At 29.1% G+C, this 19,021-nt stretch overlaps 1 protein-coding gene and 2 pseudogenes across 1 annotated transcript; all 3 read left to right on the forward strand.

The window, feature by feature from the left end:
• Nucleotides 1–236: 236 nt before the first annotated feature.
• LOC145943210 (uncharacterized) lies at nt 237–942 on the forward strand (annotated as a pseudogene).
• Nucleotides 943–1,187: 245 nt separating this feature from the next.
• LOC145943211 (uncharacterized) lies at nt 1,188–2,477 on the forward strand. The gene has a single exon (XM_083050693.1). The coding sequence runs from the start codon at nt 1,188–1,190 to the stop codon at nt 2,475–2,477; it is 1,290 nt and encodes a 429-aa protein (XP_082906819.1).
• Nucleotides 2,478–11,928: 9,451 nt separating this feature from the next.
• Nucleotides 11,929–17,363, forward strand: LOC145943212 (uncharacterized; annotated as a pseudogene).
• Nucleotides 17,364–19,021: the final 1,658 nt, after the last annotated feature.

The raw sequence follows: 19,021 nt of genomic DNA on the forward strand, positions 1-19,021 counted from the left end.
TCATTAATTTTATAAATTTTCTTAAATAATAAAGAAAATTAAGAATGGACCTGGAAGTAACCATTTTATATATTTTATTAAATATCTCACAAATAAATAAAGCAATTTTAAAAATTCAAACGGGAAATGATGTAATTAATTGTCCCTCATCATTTTTCATAAAAAACGACAAGAATTAAAAACGGTCCCTGAAACATCCCTTAGACATATATATATATATATATATATATATATATATGAAAATAGACCGTGTATATACATACGCATATATTTTCTTGCAGGAACACATAGAATTTCCCATATATGAAGGATGTGATTTAAGTAAAGAAGAAAGCCAATTATTAGTAATGAGTATGGCAGTTAAAAACAGATTGACTGACACTGGATTACAAGCTTTGCTTCAAATTATTGATTGTCATTTGCCATTTAAAGTACACCACTCAAAGTATCATTTTCTACAGTTATTTCCAAAGGTGATTTCTTGTAAATATTATTTTTGTCCAACGTGTTTTACTATATTGACATTTCATCATGATATTATTATTGAATGTAATAATTGTAAAGAACGTTACGAACAAATCCAATTACAAAAAAATTTTAATTTCTTTTATCATTTTTCACTAAAGCCGCAGTTGATTGAATTATTAAATTCCAAATTATTTGCACAATGTAGAAAAACTTGTCCCATTGAAAGTGATATCGTAGATGGAACACTTTATCGTCATTTGAAAGAACAAAATGTTATATGCGATAACGATATTACTATTCAATGGAATACAGATGATGTAGAAATATTTGAATCATCCATGTACAATATATGGCCCATTCAAGTATGTATAAATGAATTACCATACCGACTTAGAAGAGAAAATATTTTGCTTTGTGGATTATGGTTTTATAAGAAAAAACCATCAATGGATTTGTTCTTGCGTCCATTCATAGATGAACTTTTGGAATTACAAACCAATGGGTTTTGGTGTGCCGCATTTGGACACAGAGAACCTATACTCATAAAAGTTTATGCACTTCTCGCAACTGTAGATACGGTAGCTAGACCACTTATTCAAAATATAAAACAATTTAATGGTATATATGGATGTTCCTATTGTCTCCATAAAGGGGAACAAATTTCAATCAGAAGAGGTCAGATACGTATATATTCTGGTGATAAAAAAGCAATGCGAAGAATGAAGCAACATTACAAATATGTTGAGAAAGCTATTAATAAAGGAAGACCAATAAAAGGTGTTAAAGGGCCTTCAATAGTAATACTTTTACCTACTTTTCATATTATTCATTCTTTTCCACCAGAATATATTCATTCAGTTTTATTAGGTGTCACAAAATTATTTGGAACATTGTGGTTTGACTCAGCTAATAGTAATAAAGATTGGTATTTAGGTTTAAGAGTTACTGAATTCAATGATAAGTTATTGGCTATACGGCCTCCATGTGAAATTACAAGAACGCCACAATCCATAAAAAATAAAAAATGGAAGGCAAACGAATGGAAATCTTTTTTGTTATATTATTCGCTCATTTGCTTGATTGATATAATGCCACAGAAATATATTAAACATTGGTCACTGTTTGTATATAGCATCTATATTTTTTCCAAAACAAAATTTACAGACAATGAGTTTGATAAAGCGGAAAGAGCACTTCATCAATTTATTTTAAATATCGAGTTACTCTATGGAAAAGAAAACATGAAGTATAATGTATATATGATGCTTCATATGTCAGACTATGTAAGAAAATACGGTGCTGTATGGGCGTGGTCGGCATTTCCGTTTGAACATTTTAATGGTATAATAGTAAAAATGTTTCATGGAAGTCAATGCGTGCCATTACAAATTTGTAAAAATTATTCCAGAATAAGATATATAAAAAAAAATTCAGAAATCTTTAGTAAGCCTAATTGTAGTAGAGAAGGAAAAAAATTGTTTAAAAATATAATGAAAGAAACTAAAATTATAAAATGTATAAAATATGGAGATGATTTGAGAATATTTGGGAAACCTGCAGATATAACTTTATCATTGTCTCAAAAACTGTTGGTTGAACAGTTATTACAACAAACAATAACAGAAAACGTTAAGTTATTTTATAGATTTTCTTATAAAAATACTCTTTATCATAGTTACAAATATTCTCGCCTTATTAAAAGGAACAATAGCACAGTAATATTACATAACGGAGAACTAATGGTAATTTCAGGTCTAATTTTAATTAATATACTAGAACCAAAAACAACACACTACTATATTGTCCTTGGTAAAAAATTACAAATACTAGACGAAGAACTTTGTAAATACAAAGGTATATCAACGAAAATGTTTTCATTTATAGCACGAGAAACAAATAATGATATTTCTTGTTTTCCTTCAGACTTTGATAAAAAGTGTTGTAATATACATTATAAAGAAGATAAATTATACATTGTGCCTTTGGTAAATACTGTAGAAATTGATTAATCAATATTTTTTATTATATTAATCATAAATAATGTAATTCTTTTTATATATTCTTGTATGTGTTTAGTATAAATAATATGTATTGTATTGTAAATATAAAAAGTTGAGGTATGTATTTTTTTAATTTCATAAATTGTATTACAACTTATCATTCTGTGTCTATAAATCTCGACCGATAATACTTTTGTATTTCAAAATGTTTTATATTATATAATATTATTCAACATGCATTGTAATAATATTTCTGAAATACAAATATATTAAATCTGATTACAGTCGTACTTTGTCATTGAAATATAAAAATCGAATAATTGTATTTCAAAATGTTTTATATTATATAATATTATTCAACATGCATTGTAATAATATTTCTGAAATACAAATATATTAAATCTGATTACAGTCGTACTTTGTCATTGAAATATAAAAATCGAATAATTCACAAATAGTTTTGGTATAAGTGTTCAATAGTTCTTGACGAAAATACTACAGGGAATGACACTATACTTCACGAATAGGTTTTCAATAGTTTTCTAATAGTGTTGTAATACGTATACAGTAGTATTCCAGTATTTTTCAGTAGTGTTTAAATAGTTTTTCTATATTGCTCTCAGTAGTTTTCCAGTATTTTTTTAAATAGTTTCCTTATAATTTTTTTTCATACGGGACGACACAGTGCGACACAGAGTATCATTCTATCTTTGTTTTATTGTTGTTCACTGGTATTGAAAGAAGATAGAATGATACACTGTCGCACTGTGTCGTTGCTGGAAAGCACCCTGTGTGTGTGTGTGTGTGTATACATGTATGCATGTATGTACACACGATAACAGGAATGCTTTAACAAATTTATGCACACATCAGAGCATATAAAAAATGCAAATATATTTCGATATGTGCGTAAAATTGTGTTAAGCCATTCTTGTTGTCGTGTGAACATATAATAGACGTATTATAATTAATAAAATAAAAATCTACTTACTTCTTGAATCTTTGTGCTCTTTTCTTTATTACTCGGCGGCGACTTCTTTTCCTTTTCTTTACTCATTTTATTTCTTTGATCTGAGTGTGCCTTTGTTAACGTGATATGCTGGCCCGCGTTGGACGAGACACGAGAGTATCGACACTGTTGCCAGTTTCGGAACATGCAACACGTCAAGTCTTAAGGCTTCTGCACATGGGACGCGGAAATGCTTACCGCGCGGCAAGAAGCGAAGCGGTAACCAATCAACGTATTGCTTGTTACCACGCGCAAGCGTTTCCGCGTCCCATGTGCAGAAGCCTTAAGACGACGTGTTGCATGTTTCGAAACTGGTAACATTATCTGGCAGCATGGGTGTTGCATAGACGAAGCCCAGTGCCAATATAAGAAGAAGAAGAAGAAGAAGAAACTGGTAACAGTGAGCGTCGACTGCGATAATAATAGCGCGAAATAATATAACCAAGGTATGTAGCTTACGTCGAAAGCTTTCCAAAACACTATAATAAAACATTTTTCTCAAGTTCTTTTCTAGTTATAAGACTTGAAGTTTACAGTTTTTTGACATAAAATGTAAAATATCTTAAAAAATATTTAGTTTTCGCTAATCTTACTTTTATAGTTTTATGCACAGAATAACGAGATCAATCAATTGGTGTCAAAAAACACAATTGCTTTTAAGAAAAAATTATTTGTTTTTCTTACACTAATTGATTGATCTCATTATTCTATGCATAAAAGTATAAAAGTAAGATTACCGAAAATTGAATATTTTTTTAAGATATTTTACATTTTACGTCGAAAAATTGTAAATTTGAAGCCTTATAACACGAAAAGTACTTGAGAAAAATGTTTTATTATAGTGTTTTGGAAAGTCTTGAGTTATAAATACTCTATTATATACACATTTATTTACATTATATATATATACCAGGGTTGGCAAAAAACTTGTTTTTTTCATTTTAAACAAAAAACATTGATTTTTTTGTTTAAAACATGTTTTTTTTATTTTATACGTGTTTTTAAGTAAAGTAAGAAAAAAACATGTTTTAAACAAAAAAAACATGTTTTAAACAAGCAAAAAAAACACTTGATAGCTTTGATCTGTGTAATCGTAATGTAATGTAACCGTAATCGTAATGTAATGTTCGACCACTCGCGTCTTTTTTCTGAGGAATCCATTAAAAATGTTAAACCGATAACATGGTGGCTTGCGTTAAAAGAAAATGTTAATACCGTAACGTTTGACTTATTGTTAGTTGAGTAATAATTCTTTATTAATATATAAAATTATATATTCTTTATTTTATTTTGAGTTATTAATTTTAATTAAATTTATAAAAGTAGGTATTAAAAAAATACCCTATATGCAATGACTGCAATGCAATTTCCAATTTCAATATGTTATTGTTACCGTTCATTTTTTCGTACTTAAATGTTTATTATTTTTTTAGTTAAAGGAATAACATTATTTAATTATTTGCAATAGATAAAATGTAAAATGCAATGTGTTATAATTTAGATTTTAATAGTTTGTGCAGATAGCTTTATAATTTATAAGTAGTCTTTAATATATTCAATTATATTGATTGTTACTTAATATATTTAATATCCAAAAATAAATATTCTGTTAAAATAATACTTATCTTACAAGGGGAGGTCGCGGTTGACTCTTCACCGATTTTGATCTCCTTTGGTATGGTGAATCTACATCGAAAAAAAGTTACTCCGTGTTCGAGCTTTTCGTCCAATGCGCCTTGTAAAAAAAATTTTTTTTTTCCCGAAGTTTAGAGTAATTGTCAGGTTCGTTACGAGGCCTAAAGAAAGACACACTTTCGATCGGTGCCGCTAGTGCAGTGGCAGAGCACAAGAATAGTAATCTGGGATCCCAGGTTCAGAACTTTGGGCTGTCATAATTTTTTTTTTTTTTTTTTTTTATTAATAATATGTATTATTTATTATGATAAATAAATATTCGGCATATTTTTATCGTTAGTTATGCATATATCTCTTTATATATTTAAAATTAATAAAATGATCGTAATATAAATAAAATATTTTTATAGAGAAATATTTTTAGAAATATTTTTACTTTTTAAAGATTTATACATTTTTTCAAATTTTCTTTAATCTAATAATGTTAGAATACACACTTTTCATAGCTTTACAAAATTCGGATTTTCTACCTGCTGTGAACCGCTGGATGAAACCGCTGGTTGTGAAAGTGTAAGGAACGTTGGAGGGAGAGGAGAGGGTCGTCTGATCCTGTCTACTAATAAGGGTTCTAGAAGGTCGGTTAGAAAATATCTTACTTATATATTTATGACATATTTATTACATATTGAAGCAAAAAATAATAATGAGTAATAAATTAAATTTTGTAAAGCTATGAAAAGTGTGTATTCTAACATTATTAGATTAAAGAAAATTTGAAAAAATGTATAAATCTTTAAAAAGTAAAAATATTTCTAAAAATATTTCTAAAAATATTTTATTTATATTACGATCATTTTATTAATTTTAAATATATAAAGAGATATATGCATAACTAACGATAAAAATATGCCGAATATTTATTTATCATAATAAATAATACGTTATTAAAAATAAAAAAAATAAAAATTATGACAGCCCAAAGTTCTGAACCTGGGGATCCCAGATTACTATTCTTGTGCTCTGCCGCTGCACTAGCGGCACCGATCGAAAGTGTGTCTTTCTTTAGGCCTCGTAACGAACCTGACAATTTCTCTAAACTTCGGGAAAAAAAAATTTTTTTTTACAAGGCGCATTGGACGAAAAGCTCGAACACGGAGCAACTTTTTTTCGATGTAGATTCACCATACCAAAGGAGATCAAAATCGGTGAAGAGTCAACCGCGACCTCCCCTTGTTAGTATTTTTATTTCATTATTTATATTTATATTTTTATATCTATATGTTACATATAAATATAGATAAAAAACTAAAAAAATTAAAACAAAAACCTTTTTGCAACATTAGTTTTGCACGTCTATTAGTTTTTGTTTGTTTTTGTTTTTCTTTACAGTTTCTTTTTCAAATAATCATATGTTTTAATTGCAATATTTTAAACAGTTTTAAACAGTAGTTTAAAACTGTTTAAAACAAAAATGTTTAAAACAGTGTCCACTGTTTTAAACATGTTTTAATCAAACAGTTTTAAACAAATTGTTTAAAACATGCCAACCCTGATATATACATTACATATATTTTAAATTATTGCCAAAATACAATTATTTTTTATTGTTACATCCTTATAAAAGAAATGAGTAGAATGATAGTGTAGCAAGAAAATTATTATTATAAAAGAAATAGTAAAATGATGGCGTAACAAGAAAGTAGTTGTAATAGTAACTACTTCCTTATTACACTACCATTTTATTATTTCTTTTATAAATACATAATTGTTGGTATAAAATAAGGAAGTTAATAATTACGTTATTATTCTTAAAAATGTATATATATATATATATATATATATATAAATGTTCTTGCAATTATTAATATTCTTAAAGCAAATTAATAATGTTATATATTTATTAAATTACTCAAATATTTACTTTTTTCAGCTACGATATATAGAAAGAGAAGAAAGAGAAGAAAACAACAGAGGAGAATAATAAACATATAATTGCTATATATTATTCAGATATATTAATCAGGTATGATTCTATTATACATTCTTAAAGTATCATATTTATGATTGGATTTAAGATTTGGTTTAACATAGTAGTATATACACATTTTAGCATTTATTTACATTATTATATATAGATACATTACATATATTTTAAATTATTGCCAAAATACATTTATTTTTTATTGTTACGTCCTTATAAAAGAAATAGTAGGATGGTAGTGTAGCAAGAAAATTATTATAAAAGAAATAGTAAAATGATAGCGTAACATATGAAAGTAGTTGTAATAATAACTATAATACTTTCTTATTACGCTACCATTTTATTATTTCTTTTATAAATACATAATTGTTGGTATAAAATAAGGAAGTTAATAATTACGTTATTCTTAAAAAAAATATATATATATATTCTTGCAATTATTCATATTCTTAAAGCAAATTAATAATATTATATTTGTTAAATTACTAAATATATTTACTTTTTTCAGCTACGATATATAGAAACAGTAGAAAAAGAGGAAGAGGATATAACAAGAGGAAAAACCAACAAGAGGAGAATTTAAAAAAACATATAATTGCTATATTATTCCGATGTATTTATCAGGTATGATTCTGTTATTCATTCGCAAAGTATATCATATTTATGATTGGGTTTAAGATTTGGTTTCAATATAGTTTTCTCAATATATATATATATTGAAAAAACTAGTATATATATATATATATATATATGTATGTATTATTTATTTAAATACCTAATGATGTATTTGAATTTCTCTTATATTGAATATTTTAATTTATAAATATTTTATTATATTTAATGAATTTTCTGTGTCCATTATTTCATACACACGCAATATACATATATATATATATATATATATATATATATATATTCATGTATTATTTATTTAAATATATAATGAGATATTTGAAAATTGTATACCACTACATAATAAACTGAATGATTCACGACTATTACATTTTGCAAGTACAATGCTTTTATATGTGTTAATGGAACCAAAACAGAAGTTTTATCTGAAATAATTTTCTGTTTATAATTTACTGTATAAAATATATTAAAATATCATTTGATTCTTTCAGATATATAATTTAATATTATTTATTTATTGTGAGAGATATTTAGCGGCCTATTCTGTAACCTTTAAGGATGTTGTTATGTATCATTGCGCAGCAATTACATGATACAAAAAATCTGCGCAGTGATGCATAACAATATTGTTAAAAGTTTCAGAATATTGTTATAAATGTTTTTGTGACTTTCCTTGGCTACGTTAATTATGTCGAGTTAACTTTAACACTTTGGTTAAGGAAATAGCTTGAACTATTTGAATTATTATATAGCATTCAAAACGCTACGATGCGATATAAAAATCTTCTGGCTAGTCGCAATTCGAAATTTTATAAATTTCAGAGATTGAACGCCAGCAGTTCTGTTGAGAGTTCTAATGGTCCCCCAAAAAGCAATTATTTCAAATTTTTGATGAGAAATTTATATTTATTGAATAATTAGTTGTTTAAAATTATGTAAATTGTAAAGCTCCACTCACTTTAAATAATGTTAATGTGAAACAAGAAGTTTTAATAAGAATTACTATTAAGGCTCTTCCGTAATAAATACAAATATAAGTGATAGGGCCTTTAGAGCCGAACGCGGATGTTGATGCGTATTCCAACGAAAATTTAATTTTTTTCGCTGGAATTAAATTAATTGTGCATAGGGCACGAATTTTACTGCTTGGTATACTGCCAAGTCTTGTATGGAATAATCTCATACTTGAGATTTTTATTCTATACATCCCTCTCTAACCCCCCTAAACCCCCCTAAAGCATTTAATTCTTTAGGGGGGTTTAGGGGGGTTAGAGGGGGATGTATAGAATAAAAATCTCAAGTATGAGATTATTCCATACAAGACTTGGCAGTATACCAAGCAGTAAAATTCGTGCCCTATGCACAATTAATTTAATTCCAGCGAAAAAAATTAAATTTTCGTTGGAATACGCATCAACATCCGCGTTCGGCTCTAAAGGCCCTATCACTTATAAGAAGTTTTAATTTTCTGCGCAGACCAGGATCTCCAGGATTGACAATTTCAATAGCGGCTTTCTACGTGGATATACAGGTTAGTATAACCAATTTTAATTTTCGTAAAGAGGATGCTGTGCGCCTCTCAAAAGCGGCTGCTGTGCGCCGATACAAGGCTGCTGTGCGCCTTTCAAAAGCGGCTGCTGTGCGCCGATACAAGGCTGCTGTGCGCCTTTCAAAAGCGGCTGCTGTGCGCCGATACAAGGCTGCTGTGCGCCTTTCAAAAGCGGCTGCTGTGCGCCGATACAAGGCTGCTGTGCGCCTTTCAAAAGCGGCTGCTGTGCGCCGATACAAGGCTGCTGTGCGCCTCTCAAAAGCGGCTGCTGTGCACCGATATAGAATATACTGTGTTTATATAAAAAAAAAATTGTTATACGAAATATAAAAGTAAAACTAGTCTATATAAAGTAAAAAGTCTATGTAAAGCTATTGTTTATATAAAGCGTTTACCTTATATATATATATATATATACATATAAAAAAATGTCTGTAAAGAGAAACAAACAAATAGTCCTAATGCCTAGAGAAAAAAACATAATTATGCGAGGCGAATGGTTAACCGATATACATATGGAACATTTTGACAATCTTTTAAAAAATTGTTCAGATTATAGACCTGTCGAAACGTGGCGATTACAACTTCCTGATACTATTCAGGCTATGCCAATTGATAAAATACACATACAAATATTATATAGTTCGTCAGGTCCATCAGATGGACATTGGGTTTGTAGTTATTACGATACAAAAAAAATATTTATTTATGATGCATTAAATAATAAAAAATTGCATAGACAACATGAACAATTCTTGAAAAAATTATTTCCAACATGTAACTTTGAAAAAAAATCTGTCATATTTCCTACTGTACAATACCAACCAAACGGTAGCGATTGCGGGGTTTTCGCAATAGCCTTTGCAATTTCATTGTTATTTAATATTAAACCCGAAAAAGTAAAATATGATCATAGTTTAATGCGTTTGCATTTAATTAAGATTTTTGAATCTAATGTTATTGAGCATTTTCCACAAGATCCACAATATATTCCTCAAAAGGTGCTTCCATTAGCAGTAATAAAAGCAAGAGAGATTGAAGCAGACCGTATACGTACTATACGTCGATGTGAGACAGAACAACAAACTTTGAACCGTTTAGAAAAGCAACGTCATATTTACCAATCTAAAAAAGAATTAAATAATAATCAATTATAATTAACGGAAAATGCTTCAAAGGATTGCATGAAAACAAACAATGATATTTATAAAGAAACTAAGCAGCATGATTTAGAAAATCACTGCATAAATAAACGTGCACGCTATACAGAAAATTTAGATAATAATCAGATTAAAAAGCATGATATATAATATATGAACAAGATTTAGAAAATAATTGCATTGAACAGCACGATCTATATAAACAGAGCTTAGAAATTGAACAGCACGATCTATATAAACAGAGCTTAGAAGATAGATGCGCTAAACGACGCAATCGATATCGGCTAAACTTAGAAGAAAATTGCGCTAAACAGCGCGATCAATATAAACAAAATTTAGAATATAGACGTGGTAAAAAGCGTAAACGATATCAATGCGACTTAGAAAATGAGCGCGCTAAAAAGCATAATCGATATCAACGAAACTTAGAAGATGAACGCATTAAAGATCGATATCGATATGAACGAGATTTAGAAAATAAACGCGCACAAAAGCGTATGCGTTATTCGAAAAACTTTGAGCATGAACAAGATAGACAAAAAAGATTGGATCCTAATCGCAAATGGCTTTATAATAAGCGATATTATCAGACAAAAATACAAAATAAAATCAAGACAAAATCTACATTTGAAATAAAAACTTGTAATATTGTCAAAAAAATTACTAAAAAGTATGAACAATTCAGGTCCAAAAACACAATAAAACTTTATAATTCTTCAGAAATATTTATAAAAAATATTATTGAAAAAATCAATATTAAAGGTCATATTGATAAACGATTGAAAGCCGAAAAAATTGTACGTTGGTGCATGTGTATTAGAAAAAATTATATTCGCAATATATACAAAATGTTAAGTTTGATTAAAAAGAAATCAGAAGTGTATTTGACTCTTGTCGCAGATTGTTCTACAATTGAAGACAAATTAACTGCGCTATGTGGCGAATCTAGACATAGAGCCTCATCTGAAAATTATTTCATTGAGTCTACATATCAGTATGATGTAAATCCATTGGAACCTTTGGTAATGAATGTAGAAGGAAAAGTAGTAAACATATTACCATTAATAACAGAACGAGCTAAAAAATCTTGGTCGTGTAATATTTCAAACTGTAAAATTAACGATCCGCTTTTAATTGACCATTCTCAAAAATCTCTCAAGACCGTAAACACATGTACTTCAAAGAATGAACCAATTCTGATGTGTAATACTGCAAGCTGTAAAATTAACGATCTGCTTTTAATTGATCGTTATCAAAAGTTTCTCGAAACCGTAAATACATGTACTTTAAAAAATGTACCAAAACTGATGCAAAATATTCATAAATGTACTATGAAAACTTCAAATGAGAAATTGGGTCATATGCGTAGCTGCTATATTGATTTAACACTTTGCAAAGGAATGTTTCTTCCAGTTCAATTATTATCGCCTCATTTTCCAAAAGTAAGATATATGAAGCGTTTAATTTACCAACTTACAGCTTTTCATCGAAAGATGGAAAATCTAGATGATGCATTAAATTATGCTGATATGAACACTTTGAATGAAATTGTGACTACTGCACAGGAGAAAGTAGATATGTACAGACATCAACGGACTGATACAATTTTGAGTGATGATGATATTATTTTTAAATATCGTAAAGCATTTAAAGCGTTGACTAAACGCTCTATGGACACACCACGACATGTTTGCGTATCGTGCGAGAGATTTTGTTGTAAAAAAAATGTTTCTAAAGTCAATAGTTTTCAGACACTAATTTGGCGAGATTTGATGACGTATGTACAACAAAAAGTTGATGCGCAATACATATGTAATTATTGTGCAAGCAAATTTCGTAAAGGCTTAATGCCTGCATACTATGTCTTAAATAATCTCTTTACAAATCAGGTGCCTGAAGTAATATCATCTCTTAATACATTCGAAAAAATTCTTATACAGAGAGCTAAAGCGTTTCAAACTGTTCTCAAAATGGGAAGTGTTATGAATAGAAAGTTGCCTCAAAGACAAATGGTACCAAAAGTTAAAGGTAGAACATTTCATTTACCACTTCCGTTACAAGAGACATTGAATAAATTATGTTCTAATACTGATCCAATAAATATTAATCATGAATTATACATATTAGTTAGAGGTATCCCGACAAAATCAAAGATTATTTGGGAAGAGGTAGTTGATGTTAAAAAAGTATTTGATGCTTTAACGTGGTTAAAGCGTAACAATACTTTATACTCTCATATTATATTGCCAAATAATCATAATGATTTACGTTTACCAAAATTAAAAAATTCTGAATTCCAAATGGAAGAGACAGAAGATAATGCAGAAGTGGCTGATGATGAGACTAAATTATTAAATGATCCTAATTATTAAATCCTAATTATTAAATTATTAAATGATAGAAGAGATCAAAAATGATACAGAAGACCAGCGGAAAGCAATGTTAACTCAAGTTACTAATGCTGAAGACGATGGCTATTACGAACAATATACTATCTATCCTTTATATGAAAAGAAAGCAAATAAAACTGCGACAGCCTTATATCAAATGTTAAAAATTCAGGACTTGCCTTTGAATAATCGTGAGCAACATTTAGATTTAATGTGTTTTCCAGATTTATATTCTTCTGGTATTAATGGACAACGTGAAATTAGACAGGTTAAACTTCATGATCATGAATTTATTAAATGTTGTTTGACATCTAAACATCCACAGTATAGATTGAATCAACAATACTTATTTTATTTATTGAACGATGCAAATATGCGTCAATTAAATCGTGGAATTTTTCATAAAATGAATGTAACTAATCCGCGACTTCGTTATACAGCTGCAGAATACTTAGACGCAATGTCGAAAGAATTGTTGGAATCTAATTTGAGTACAATATTTGCCACACTTCGAAATACGGAGCAATATTGGCGTAGACCGAGAAGTGATTTAAATTGTATGACACAGCATTATGGACCTGCGACATGGTTTTTAACACTAAGTCCAAGTGAATGGTTATGGGAAGATTTAGGTGAATATATTCGTGAAGTAAATGGATGGCATGACGCTTCCTTTAGCATTAGCGTACTCATTGCTAGAGATCCTGTATCAACATCCAGGTTTCTCGATAATAAGTTTCGGGCAATGCTTGACTTTATCAAGTCCAAAGATCATCCAATTGGAGAAGTAACGCACTATTTCTGGCGACGAGAATATCAAGGTAGAGGTATACAACATTTTCACTTATTAATTTGGATTAAAAATGCATCGATTTTCGGTGAATCTACTATGGAAGAAGTCTCTAAATTTATTTTACAACATATAAGCTGCAAAATGCCGGATAAAAATATTTCGCCATTATTATACAGTCGTGTTGATACGCATCAGCGACATATACATAATGATTATTGTCTTCGCTCTAAAAAAGTAGCACGTAAAGTTATTCGTCGATGTCGTTTTGGATTTCCTCGTCCCGTTACTAAAACTTTGAATATGAGAGATGTGGCAACTTCGATAGCCGGTAGAAAACAATTGAAACATAAAAGTAGACTTTATGATCTTCCTCGAATGGATAATGAAGTTAATATAAATGACTATAATCCTGTTCTTCTTACTGCATGGGAAGGTAATATGAATATACAATTTATTGGTGAAAAATCATCGCTGCTTACCTGGTATGTTACTAAATATATGAATAAAGCGAGGAAAAGTGAATTGTCTGAGACTATTCTTGATAGTAAGGATAACAAAAACAAATCATTAGCGAGTCATCTTTAGAATATTGCTTTGCGATTTACGAATAATAGAGAATGTGGAGCTCTCGAAGCTGCTGATACATTGTTAGGTATTCCTTTGTATGGAACTGATCGAAATACAACCATCAGATGGTTAGATGTTAATCAAATACGATATAGAAAATTAAAAAGTCGCAGAGAAATTGAAGCTCTTGATGCTGAATCTACAAATATATTTTATCAATCTTTGATAGATGATCATTATCCACATAGACCAAACGAACTAGAAAATACGTCTCTTTATGAATTTGCACAGTGGTACAATATCTCGAAGATCAAACCGAAAAATAAGTATATTGAATATTATAAAATACGTAATGGTTGTTATCTTAAACGGCGACAGCGCGGATATCTTATTAATCATTATAGATATAATGTTAATACACAGCCGGAAAATTATTTCTTTGCGTTATTGCTTATGTTTAAACCATGGCGAAAATTAGAGGATCTTATAAATGAATGCGATACTTATGCCGAATCGTTTCACAAAGTAAAACTGCATCTTGTAAAAGCATTGCAATATCATGAAAGATTAGAAGAATTGCAAAAAGCATTTGAGACTGCAAAACAGTTAGTCAATGCATCAGCAATGTTTAGATGACGATTTACAAAAAGAGCAGTCTCAGGATGATCCTGAAAATGCGATAGGTATTCAAAATATAGAGGCTGGTGAAGCAATGCAAGATTTTAAAGATCTTGGTGATAGAGCGATTCGAGAAATTGATGTATCTGAAATGATAGTAAAATTAAATACGGATCAAAAACGAGTATTTGATAAAGTTATCAATGTTGTAGAGTCCGATAAATCAATATTACGATTATATGTTAGCGGAGAAGGTGGTACTGGAAAAAGTTTCTTAATCAAGACTATTAAATGCTGGATAAAACAAAATCTCAACAAAGATACTGCTGTAGCAGCACCTACTGGTATAGCAGCATTTAATATAGATGGTTTGACAGTTCATAGATTGCTTCAATTACCCGTTGAACATGGTCAAACTCCTAAGTATAAACAATTATCTGATCATGTATTGAAAGTTTTACGAGCAGATCTTAAAGATGTTATTCTTTTTGTAATTGATGAAGTGTCAATGATATCTAATTTGATTTTAATATATATACACCTTCGATTGTCTGAGATTTTTGACACTAGTGATTGCGATGATGGTTGGTTTGGTGGAAAGCATATTCTTTTATTCGGAGACTTGCTTCAATTACCTCCTGTACGCGAAGATTCTATCTTTATATATTTATCAGATAAAAAAATTGCTAAATGTCTTGGTTCTTTAAATGCTGTTAATTTATGGATTACATTATTTGAGTATGATGAATTGACAATCAATATGCGCCAGCAAGGAGATGATTCTTACCGTGAGTTATTGTCGCGAATTCGTATAGGTTTAGTGACAAAATCTGATTGTAAAATTCTAGAGAGTAGAAAAATATCTTTCAAAGCTGATTATTTCGAATCTAGATTAAATGAATTATGTGATTTTATTAACAGTTTACCATCGGACATTGTTTGTTTATTGCCAACTTGTAATATGTGTAATGTCCTTAATGATGCAATGTTAAGACGCATTGTTTCCAAAGAAATATTATTAATTGCTCAAGATACGATTGAATGTATACCATATGTAAAAAAGAAAGTATTAAAAGTATTGTCAAATAACGATGATGATAATTCTCGAACAGCTGGGGTTTCAAAACAAATTACAATTAAAATTGGAGCAAAAGTTATGATTCGGCGTAACATCGATGCTAGTTTGGGTCTTGTAAACGGTACAATTGCTAAAGTAATTTCAATTGTACGAGAAACGTCTACTGACGACGTAGAAAAGATTAAACTTCTTTTACCATCAGGTTTAGAATATGAAATTGAAAGAGTAAAGGTTAAATTTCAGGTATTGGATAGAGCGTATGTTATACGAAAACAATTTCCATTATCTTTAAGTTATGGCATCACTATTCATAAAAGCCAAGGATTAAGTTTGCAAAGTGTTGTTACGGATATTGGCAATTCTGTATTTAGTTGTGGTCAAGTTTATGTTGCCTTGTCGCGAATAACATCTCTAGAAGGATTGCATTTAATTAACTTTGATCCTTCAGCAGTAGTTGCTAACAATGAAGCTATTATTGAATATAATCGTTTAAAACGGATACACAATCCAAAAGCAGAAATGATTGCTGTGTCAAAAGAACGCTGTCATAAAGTGAAAGATGTTCGATGGGCGTTACCAAAAGTAGTTGCTTCTGTTCAAAAATCAAGTTCAGATAAAAAAATTCAAGATATTGCTTCAAATCGAAGAATTCAAAACACTGCTTGGGTTATACATGGTTTTCAGAATACAGACAAGGTTTCATGTTATGCAAATACAGTATTGCAATGTTTATTACATTTAAATGTTATTAGGCAACAATTGATTAATTGCGACAAAACAGATGTTTCACGTATATTAATGCATCGATATGAAAATGGAATGCGTAATCTAAATACCTATGCAATACGGCAATGTTTAGGAGAATATTTTTCGAGCATCGTAAAACGAAATGCGTATGATTTTCTTACGGCACTTTGCGAAAAATATGATTACTTAAGAAATTTGATACAACATCAGGTAACTTCTACCAAGCGATGCAAAACATGTGGCAATATAAAAACTATTGTTGAAAATAATATTGCTATTTCAATTTCCCTTGATAATTTAAAGGAAAAAAGTTATAATCTTAATGATTTATTAAATGCTACATTTTCACATTGGTTTCACTTACACAACGAATCATGTGAATGTTGTACTGGAACTGATAAAATATTTAAAAATGAAGTAACATTAACAAGAGAAATAATTGTTATTCGTTTAATACAATTTTTATCACAAGATGGTAAATTAATAAAAGCAGAACACAAATTTAACTTATGTGCTGTTCCAACAATTAAAGTATTAATAGCGGGACAATTGTACAAGACGATGAATGCTATTCTTTATGATGGTTCGTGCACCGATGAAGATCATTATATAAGCATATGTAGAGAAGGACTATCTAATATTTGGATCGAAATTGATGATGCGCAAGTTAAAAAGAGGCCTAGAGGTGCTAAAGATGTTTATATAATATTTTTACAAAAAATAGCAAATAAATAATATAAATTCGATATAAAATAAAGTAGTTGAAAAATTCTCACTAAATAGATTTTTATAATATAAAATTTATGATTAATATTTAATCATTTAATATTGCATTTCGATCAGTCCTATATAAAAGAATGTATCGTAATGTATTAGCAATTTCATGACAACGCTTTTATTCTGCATTATTCGTAAAGTGCAAAAAAATATTTTTTACATGCATAAATTGTCAATAATTTGCTATTACTACTAAAAATGGAATAATATAACACACTTTTTGTTTTATTTATATATTTAATAATGAACTAGATAAGCAGCAACGATTAGTCATCAATGGACTTAGAGGTATAGATTGTGAATAATAAATATATTTTTAATGACATATTAATCTATAAAAATAATGATATGAAAAAGTTGCAACTGATAAATAAAAACCTATAAAAATATTTTAATTAAATATGGTTGTACAAAATAGTTGTTTTTATCTATCGTAAGCAGAGGACCGTCGTATTTTGAAATATGACGGGGGTGGTGGCAGGTTTTTTGCTTATTTATTTAAAGATGTTTATCATACAAAAATGAATGATATCCCTATAAAAACCTACCTTTAAAAAAAGGTAAAAAAAGGCGCCTAGTATGGGCACGCCAGTAGTGAAAAATTACCCATTGCAAACCCATGTAGAATCGTATGAAAAATTACTCATTGCAAACCCATGTAGAATTGTACCATTGCAAACCCATGTAGAATCGTATGAAAAATTACTCATTGCAAACCCATGTAGAATTGTATGAAAAATTATCCATTGCAAACCCATGTAGAATCGTACTACAAAAGTAATGATATCAAAAAAATTGTGCGCCAAGTGAAAGTAGAAACTTGTATCAGTGGAAAATTTAAGTTGCAAACCCATGTAGTAAAAAATTACCTATTGCAAACCCATGTAGAATCGTACTACAAAAGTAATGATATCAAAAAAATTGCGCGCCAAGTGAAAGTAGAAACTTGTACCAGTGGAAAATTTAAATTGCAAACCCATGTAGAATAGTACCTATGTAGAATAGTATAATTATAGAGACCTCTCTTCACGCTGGAAGTTGCAAACCCATGTAGAATCGTATAATTATAGACCTCTCTTCACGCTGAAAATTGCAAATCCATGTAGAATCGTATAATTATAGACCTCTCTTCACGCTGAAAGTTGCAAACACATATAGAATCGTAATAAGAAAAAAATAAGACAAAACACAAAAAAACAGAATTAAAAATTAATACAAGCATTAAAAATTAAAAATTTATGCAAAAATTATATAAATTAATACAAATAAAAAAAAATAAAAAATTTAATTTAAAAAACTAGGCACTACTAAATTAAACAATATGCTAAAGTTAATTTTGAAATTTAGTAGTGCCTAGTTTTTTAAATTAAATTTTTCAGCGTGAAGAGAGGTCTATAATTATACGATTCTACATGGATTTGCAATTTTCAGCGTGAAGAGAGGTCTATAATTATACGATTCTACATGGGTTTGCAACTTCCAGCGTGAAGAGAGGTCTCTATAATTATACTATTCTACATAGGTACTATTCTACATGGGTTTGCAATTTAAATTTTCCACTGGTACAAGTTTCTACTTTCACTTGGCGCGCAATTTTTTTGATATCATTACTTTTG

The sequence above is a fragment of the Prenolepis imparis genome, unplaced genomic scaffold (genome assembly GCF_030444845.1).
Source record: "Prenolepis imparis isolate NDT839.2.m4 unplaced genomic scaffold, iyPreImpa1.0 SCAF_11, whole genome shotgun sequence".
NCBI lineage: Eukaryota > Metazoa > Arthropoda > Insecta > Hymenoptera > Formicidae > Prenolepis > Prenolepis imparis.